Source organism: Erinaceus europaeus, chromosome 7, assembly GCF_950295315.1.
Source record: "Erinaceus europaeus chromosome 7, mEriEur2.1, whole genome shotgun sequence".
Lineage (NCBI taxonomy): Eukaryota > Metazoa > Chordata > Mammalia > Eulipotyphla > Erinaceidae > Erinaceus > Erinaceus europaeus.
Genome location: NC_080168.1, coordinates 123,869,577 through 123,878,505, shown reverse-complemented (window position 1 = coordinate 123,878,505; position 8,929 = coordinate 123,869,577). Strand labels below are relative to the sequence as shown.

At 38.6% G+C, this 8,929-nt stretch overlaps 1 protein-coding gene across 3 annotated transcripts in view; it reads left to right on the top strand.

The window, feature by feature from the left end:
• The first annotated feature begins 2,923 nt into the window (after positions 1 to 2,923).
• The window catches only part of DCN (decorin), a 40,323-nt gene continuing 34,317 nt past the window's right edge, over positions 2,924 to 8,929 (top strand). The window contains exons 1-2 of one of the 3 annotated variants that reach the window (XM_007524245.3): positions 2,924 to 3,236; positions 7,616 to 7,853. In XM_007524245.3, the coding sequence (XP_007524307.1) occupies positions 7,649 to 7,853 (205 nt within the window). In that variant the 5' untranslated portion in view covers positions 2,924 to 3,236; positions 7,616 to 7,648. Of the gene's footprint in view, positions 3,237 to 3,395; positions 3,417 to 6,534; positions 6,690 to 7,615; positions 7,854 to 8,929 lie in introns of those variants that run through there. The other 2 variants (XM_016188629.2, XM_016188628.2) reach the window with 2 other exon arrangements.

Sequence of the window (8,929 nt, the reverse complement as noted above, 5' to 3'; positions counted from 1 at the left end):
ATCTCTCTCCTCTCTCTCTCTATATATATAGATATATATATTATATATGTATATATATAATATATATATTGCATTAAGATACAGTTTAAACCATTTTACAGATACAGAAAATGAGATTCAAAATTCAAAGGGGGGTAAGTAAGTTGTCTAACTCGATAGAGTTTACTGTAAGAAGGAAGATCCAGGTTGTAAGTCTTCTTTTTAAATTTATTTTATTCAATGCTTCATGAAATTCTTATCTTTTTTTTCTTTGATTTTTTCCAGCTGTGACTCTTTTTTTAATTTCTTTTTTTTATTTTTTAAAGACTTTTTAAATATTTATTTATTCATTTTCCCTTTTTGTTGCCCTTTTTTTATTGTTGTAATTATTATTGTTGTTGTTGTTGATGTCTTTGTTGTTGGATAGGACAGAGAGAAATGGAGAGAGGAGGGGAAGACAGAGGGGGAGATTAAGATAGACACTTGCTTCACCACTTGTAAAGTGACGCCCCTGCAGGTGGGGAACTGGGGGCTTGAACCAGGATCCTTATGCTGGTCCTTGCGCTTTGCACCATCTGCGCTTAACCACTGTGCTACCACATGACTCCCCAGGCTGTGACTCTTAATCAAACTATTTCCTAAAATATGCATATCAAGAGACTGTGTTCTCTCTAACTTCTGTCTTAATTTTGCTTTTGTTTCTTGTTGTTGATTAACACCTTCATCTCTCTCCGCGGATAAAAATTATCTTTTATATAGTTCTATTGGGGAGAGGTTAACAGTTTACAGTACAATTGTTGACACCTGGTACTTTCTCATCTCACTATGATAGGTGCCTATAAATGACTTACCCCAATCTAGGTCCTTTTCCACCAACATGAACATGGACCGACCCCCCAAACCCTCCTCCTCCTCCCATCCCCAGCCCCTTTATTTCAATCCTTCTCCAGAGTCCTTTGCTTTGGTGCAGTGCACCAAATCCCAGTCCAAGTTTTACTTTGTTTTCCCTTCCTATTCATGTTTATTAAGATCACCTGTGATTGAGGTGATCCTGTATCCACTGGGTAAAGATCATCATCGTTCCTGTTACTTCTTCATCTTGTACAGTTTAGTTGAGTTTGAAGAACAGCCGACTCAGAGCCAACAAGACATTTCCCCTGACTAGTATGGCTGCTTTGTGACGTCATGTGTGTGACCTAGGTTCAAGCAGGCCTCCATGGCTCTGAAGGAAGTGCTAGTGCTGTGTTATCTTTCACTCTGTCTGTGTTTCTATGTAGGGGGAAAAAGAAAAACCAGTGGGGCCAGGTGGTGGCACACCTGGTTGAGCACACATTGTTTCAATGTGCAAAGGACGGGCTTTCCAGCCCCTGGTCCCCACCAGCAGGGGGAACATTTTGTGACTGCTAAAGCAGTGCTATGGGTATATCTCTTTCGCTCTCCCTCTCTATCTCCCTCTAACCTCTCAATTTCTGGATGTCCCTACCCAATAAATAAAGATTACATATCAGCTCAGAATGGTGATAAAAAAAAGAAAGAAAAAGAAACCCTTTAAGCCCGGCATGCCTAATAATCTGTCTTTGAACACTTCTTCACTAAGTCTGTTCCTTGAGTTACTGTATAGCATGACTCTGTTAACGGACACTTGAAATAGGAAGACAAATACCTCTCTTAGTATTACTATTTGATTTTGAATTACCTTTTACTTATTGTCACTTTATTGTTACAGTACTAGGGAGATGAGACAGTATGTGGCAAACAGAGAAAAATGTCATACAAGAAAGCTGATCAATTCTAAGGAAGAAGGACCAGGGACTTTTCCTGATAGCTAGTGAAAAGAATCCTTTCCTTTCTCAGAAGCACCAGCATCACTGGACGCATGGTTATTAAATGTCAAGAAGGAGTGGGCCAAGACATTACACTGGGGAGGCTGGGCTTGGGAAACAGGGCAAAATGTCATGGGGTAACATCCTTCCTCTTCATTTTGATATCCATTCCATACTTGAATCCCTCATGTGTATCAAGGAACAGAGTATCTGCTGCAGAAATGTGAGGTGAGATGATCAGAGGAGGCAAGGAAGGAGTCTAGAGGGTGGGACGGGGTTTGCTCTCAAGTTTCACAGATATTAATTTCAACTTCAGACCTGGAAACAGCCTAGGGGCCAAGGCTTAAAGATACAAGTCTAAACACAGAGAGCCCTACCGTCACCCAGTAAGGGAATTACACCAACTCAAAAACCGCTTTGCAGTGACTAGATAAATATTTCCCCTCTTCTTTGTACTCACTCTCTTTGATTCACTGAATTTGGAAAGGGCCTTAGACTTTATTGTTTTTCCCAAGTTTTGGATTGTAGAAAAGTTTATTCCATGAAAACCAAAATGTCCACATACAGGCTAAATTAAATTAGAACCTACTTTTAGTATCTGTGTACTTTAAACAAAAACAGAAAAATAAACACAATTAGCACAAAAAGTAAAAGCAATGAAACAAACAAAAAACTGTGAGTAACGACAGTAATAAATGACATTCATTTCCTGTAACATCATATGGCTTTATTCCAGGACATTTTACAAATATACAGATATACCCTCCCATGAATTTGCCCAAATAGCTCAAGACAGACAAGAATCCAAATGAATGAGTGTTTTAACATAAGGATACTCATTTATTTTCAGACCATATTAAAAGAGAGCGAGAGAGAGAGAGAGAGAGAGAGAGAGAGATTAATTTCATTCCATCTGCCAAATTCATACATCCCCAAAGCAAGTAAAACTGTCACTTCAGAATTCTAATAAATATTCCTTATAAACAAGACAAGAAGTGGTGCCTAGTGAAGTGGGGGTGGAGAAAGAAGTCCTTTCGTTTAAAAAAAAAAGTCTTTTAGGGAAATGAATCAACATCACAAGATAAAACTTCAAGTCCAGTCATATCCTACAGAAACAGTTTAGAATTCTAAGCAGATGCAAAAGGAATAAAAGTAACTGGGGAGGGGAAAAAAAGGCCGATAAAGTTTCTGGCTCCGTTACAAGAGACATATCATTACCATATGATCTAATGTGGGTGTCAGCTGGATTGAGTTCATTGAGAGAAACGGTATTTTTTTTAACTGCTATGCAGTAGAAGCAGGAGGTTTGACAGTCAAAGAGGAGTACCTACCCCTCCTCCTTTCCACACCTGCAAATTCTTTCACTGGGGCTGAACTGAGTATCATTACATCTCAGCTCTGAGGGTTCCTGTGGCAATTCCCCGGATTAAAAAGGTATGGCTTTCAATAATTGTCCTGAACTCTGTTACGGACTAATAAAACTTCAATCAAGTTTGCAGGCAAAAAGGATTTGCTTGGTGAGGCAGAGAAAGGGGAAAATGACCATGCTCGACTTTTTACTGGTCTTTGTGCAGCATTTGAAACAAGCATTGCTTGAAAGCAGAACTTCTTGGGGTAACGTGGTTGTTTTGAGTTGTTTCTGTTCTTGCAAATATGTTTATTTTGAAGTAACTGTAACTCCATGACTACTTATATTGATGCATTTTGTATTTATGTTTATGAAATGCTATGTAGCTCTTTTAAGAAGTGTCTGTTTTGGAAAAGAGTATTCTAGACAGGCATTCTATTTGTAGTTGCATGATATATTTAAGATTTTATTCTATTTTCTATTCCTGAATATTTTAAGAACTTTCAAGACCTCAGAGAGGTGAAGTCTTGTCATTTCTCATAAACATCTAATGTTTATTTCTATACCCTAGAATGGGATTGAAATTATAACCGGAGAGATAAGTTGATCACTATATATATTAGCTGGAATAATCTCAGTAATGTAATTCCTTCAATGCCAGGATGAGACCCTGTCAATATTTTCAGTGGAAAATTATCTTTCATTATTAGGTGAATTTACTAGAATATGAGGGGGTACAGTATTTTTCTACCTTGTTTCCAACCAGGATAACTTGCTGATCACTGGTTCAGAGGACTCCCACTGCTGCAAATAAATACCTGTGGCTTTTTCTTCCCATTGCTGTTTGACCAGAAACAGAACCTAATGCCTCTTCAAGCAGCTCTTATGGACTTCTGCTGCTGTGCTTGTTGACTTTAAACCATTTCTATTATTTCTGAGGTGTTGAATTTACCTACTGCTGGATTTTTTTTTTAATTTCCCTCTGCAAGTATACTTTCACTTCAATCCTGACAGTGAGATTTTAATTTGGAAAGTCTCTAAGGCATAGATAACCTTATGAAAATGTGGATCTAACCGGTGCAGTTAGTTAATGGGTTCATAAATACTTAAACAAAATATGTTTTTGGTAAAAGCGATCATAAAGAAAAGCAACAGGTTATACTGTATGGATGGTATTGCTTGCAGTTAGCACTGAGCAACATCCAAAGCAAAAGCAGTGTATTTTGAGTATACTTACAAAGCTTTTGGGGAACATTGAAAAGTGAATTAATTGTTTCAATAGTTTTTTCCCCCCCTTGGTCACTATTTACTTTTCTGTTCTTCTAAGGAAGAAAGAAAGTTGTTAAAGAATTTTTGAGTACCAGCAAGCCAAACTATTTGTTTTAAGATACTTAGTCTTCATATATTATGCTACATTTATCAAGTTATTTTATGGGAGAATCTAAGTCTCCTGAAATATTGTAGTTCTTGCCCCAGGAGATTAAGTGTTGAAATGCGCGCGCGCACACACACACACACACACACACACACACACACACACACACACACACACACGTGATAGATAATAAGTAATGGAGCTTATGAGCTTACATTCCGCTTTAACTAAAGAGAAAGCAATACAGAAGATTTTTTTACCATCTTAATGAAAGTAAACAAATATGGCTGACAACATTCCCCTGAGCTAATACTCCACCTTTCCCCTTTTTGAGTTAGTGAAATAACTAAGCACACTCTGGAGATAAGATAAAGAAAGAAAGAAAGAAAGAAAGAAAGAAAGAAAGAAAGAAAGAAAGAAAGAAAGAGAGGAAGGGCTACATTTATTATTGTTGTTCTCTATTCAATCTGCAATTACTCTACTTCATTTTTTCATTTTTTTTCCTTCTAAAATTGAAGAACATGAATATGCAAGGCTAGCAAACTTGTGGTAAACCGTAAACATTGCATTTTAATGTGAAGCAGACAGAAAACCACTCCAACAGATCCCATCCAAGGGACAGCAGCCAAAGAAATAGGGTCTCCTTGAGAAGGCAAATGTAGAATTAGAGTGGAAATGGAATCCTGGGGGGGGGGGGGATTAAAAAAAATGATACTGAATTTAAAGAGTGTGAATCACAGTCTTCTTGGTAGTTTATTTTTAAGAAAAAGGAACAGTCCATATCACATGTATGTGTTCTTCCAGAAATAGTTCAGTGATGAACACAAGCTAAGAACACAGCTGCAAGAAACTAAAAAAATATTTGTCTCCTCCTTAGTGGACATAGAAAAAAATTCCCCAATGTGTAGCAAAGTTAATCCATACAAAGGGATTTTTAAAATTTTTTTATAGTTTTGGATAAGGTAAAAATAAATGTGTGATGCTAAACCAGTCTTTAAGTCAAGTTTTGAATGTGGCACTTTATACATGGATGGATATTTAGAGAAAGCACATTTTCTGAGGTGACACTGTATTATAACACTATAGAAGTCTCATGCAAGCATGCTTTGACAAGCATCTTTGGACCGTCAGGTTTCCTGCTGAATGCTGAATTCTACCCTTCACTGTACCACTGTTCCCTTTGTCTCAATCTGTCCCTTCCCTTTTCCCCTTCCCTTCTGATAACCACTAATTGGTTTTTTAGTTCCACAAGTTCATTTTTTTAAATTTTAAAAAAATTTTAGTTCATCTATGTGTTTCTTTTCTTTATATATAATATGAATTATGACAAGTGGATAAATCAAAACAAACCGGGACTAAAGATAGTATCTACCTTGTGTTTCCAAGTACTGGAGGAGGTACTTGGAAGCAGTTTAAATGGGACTTTAAAATGTGTCAACTAAAAAAATGACTTCGTGTTCACCCCATGATCAACTACTGTTTTATTCCAATTTCTCTAATACCTTTGTCACTGAGCAACTGGCTCAAGACACAAACATATAAATTCAGAATTTCTTATCAAGCAACAGCATTTATGTGAGGTGACCAAAACTATACTTCTGTTTGGAAGTAGCCCTACTGGTATAGTCAAATTCCATAAGTCATATAAAGATGGTCATTCCTCCACGTATGTTGATTGGCTTATTCAAAGCAGTCAGTTCAGGAAAGGAGCCAAAAAGATTGGTTTGTGGACTAGGATGATGCATATACCACGTTGAAGTTTTTCCATTTTTGCAACTTTCAGAAATCTGGCATTGAGAAACGCAATCACTTGGTGTCTGAAAGAGTTCATCTTGACCGCTTGCTTGAAACACATTGAGTAATTTATATGGCTAATAATTTCATGGTGATTTGAGTCATTGGTGTGCATGATATTGTGCAAGGCCAATGTGCCAAACAAACAAAAAAAAAGTACTAAGACACGCCCTGAAAGAGAACATCTTTCAGTTTTGGGGGGAGTGGGCAGACTGACTGAGCAGGCAAAACAAATTATATTATAATGTGATAAGTTCTTTAAAAGAGGTAAGAGCAACGTGCTCTGGGAAACAGAACCCTGCCTGGATGAACCAGGCAAGATCCCAGGGACACCTCCTCTCTCATTTAATCTTTACAGCACACTTACAAGGTAAGTGCTGGAAACCCCTGTTAGCTTTGAGCATTTGAGTTGTGCTACAGACTGAATTAGGATGGAAATGGTAACGTGGCTGGACTATCTGTGGATACCACATGAGATAGGACTTGATAGGCAGCCCAGTAGAGTCATACAATGAAATTTAACTTTGAGAAGATGGCCTGGGTGATAGGAGGAGACAACAGATTACAGTGGAGGAAATACTCAAAGCAGAGACCAGTGGGAAACTTTTGCCATGGTTTCAAAGGGAGTGATTCAAAGGGTCTGGGGCACAAGATAAATGTCTTGAGAAGGGTAGATAAGATTGAATTCCAGAGATATTTCTGGAGCAAGAGCTGGTGGTCTCTCATTCCTATAGATGACAAGAGCATGGCATTTGGATGAGCTCAGAAAATTCCATTATTATGATTCTTAGCATAACATGTTGCAACCAACATGAATGCTCCCTATTTCATTTTAATTTTGAGTCTCAATTCAAGCCAGCAGGTTTAAATAATATTTACAATTTCCTTCACAAGTAAATAGCTATGCAAGGCAGCTTGTAACATACCTTACATCTTTGTAAAAAAATTTTTTTTAGTTGTATCTATTTATTGGATAGAGCTAGCCAGAAATGGAGAGGGTAGAGGGAGATAGAGAGGGAGAGAGAAAGAGAGACACCTGCAGCACTGCTTCACCACTCACAGACCCTTCAACCTGCAGATGGGGACCAGGGGTCTCGAACCTAGGTCCTTGAGCATGGTACCATGTGTGTGTGCTCTACCCAGTGTGCCACCGCCCGGCCCCCATACTTTATACCTTTCACATGCATTGCGAACATTCTGTCTCCTGATATAAATGAATTCCCCCCCCCCATTAAACCTAAGAAATGCATAAATCAGGTAAGGTCACTCTTCTAAACCTTTGTGATTGTCTCCTAGATTCTCTGGGTGTGATAATAAGTGCAATAAGCCATGAAGACAACCATCATCTTCTTCCTGCTTGCACACGTTTCCTGGGCCGGCCCATTCCAACAGAGAGGCTTATTTGACTTCATGCTAGAAGATGAGGCATCAGGGCTTGCCCCAGAAGAAACTTTTCCTGAAGACCCTCACACAGAGGCTCTGTGTCCTTTCCGCTGTCAGTGTCACCTGCGTGTCGTCCAGTGTTCCGACCTGAGTGAGTGAGGACCAGGCTCTCCACCTGGCTTGTTCTGCTCTAGAGAAAGGTTTCTTTGGAGTTCAGCTTTAGCAGATGAAGTATTTTCACTTCCAGAGGGGAGAGAGAGGGAGAAAGAGAGAGAGAGAGAGAGAGAGAGAGAGAGAGAGAGAGAGAGAGAGAGGGAAATAGAGAGAGACCTAATGAGAAAGAAAGGAAGCAGGCAGAAGAGCACAAGTAGGGTGAGGTTAGCAGATCACTTTTGCAAAGTCACTCTGCTGCAGGGCTCCCAATCTGTGAAGTGAAGATGAGAACCAGACAGTCTCCCCTGGTTTTCACATCCAGAGTGATGGTTTATTTTATTCCCAGGATTTGTTTGCATAAATGTGAAGAAAACCTAGGCATTCTCCTCAGTGGTTGGTTTAGCCTCAATAGCAAGAGTTTGGATATGGCCAATGTGTTAGAGGACTCTCAGCAGCAAAACAAGGAAACCTTTTGAACAGAATGATCTCAGATGTTAAAAATAACTCCTTAAAAAATCTCTGGCTCTTGCTTTTTGCCTTTAACTTTGGCTTTTTTTTTATTTGTTTAATCTCAGTGTTTATGCTTTCTAGACAGTTTCAGAGAAAAAAAAATCTTTATAACTTAAGTCATGGAATAATTGCTTAGCATTCTCCAGATCATGCACATTGAGCTTTCCACTATAAGTGGTAACTGACAGTTTGATCTGTCATCTTTTGAGGGGGCAAAAAATTGACATGGGAATTCCAAGAGCAGTTCACTCTAAAAGATAAATTTCTAGCCAGCCTAAGAGCTCAGCACCTTGAGCCAAGCAGAATGAGTTGGGGTCACACAGCATCTGATTTCCACTGTTCCTTCCTTTTCCGGTATGTTTCCTTATTTAAAAGGAAATCTTACAAAATGATTCTGTCAGGATGTGGCTCCTTACTGAAGAAAACCTCACAGCATATTAGAGTACTTATTTCATAGACTCTGTACTTATTCAGAATGACCCTTATTTTTTATTGCTTGTTGGAGCCAGCCAGGGTAAAGGGCTGATGTTGAAACAAAACCTCAACTTCCCATCCCCCCTCTTA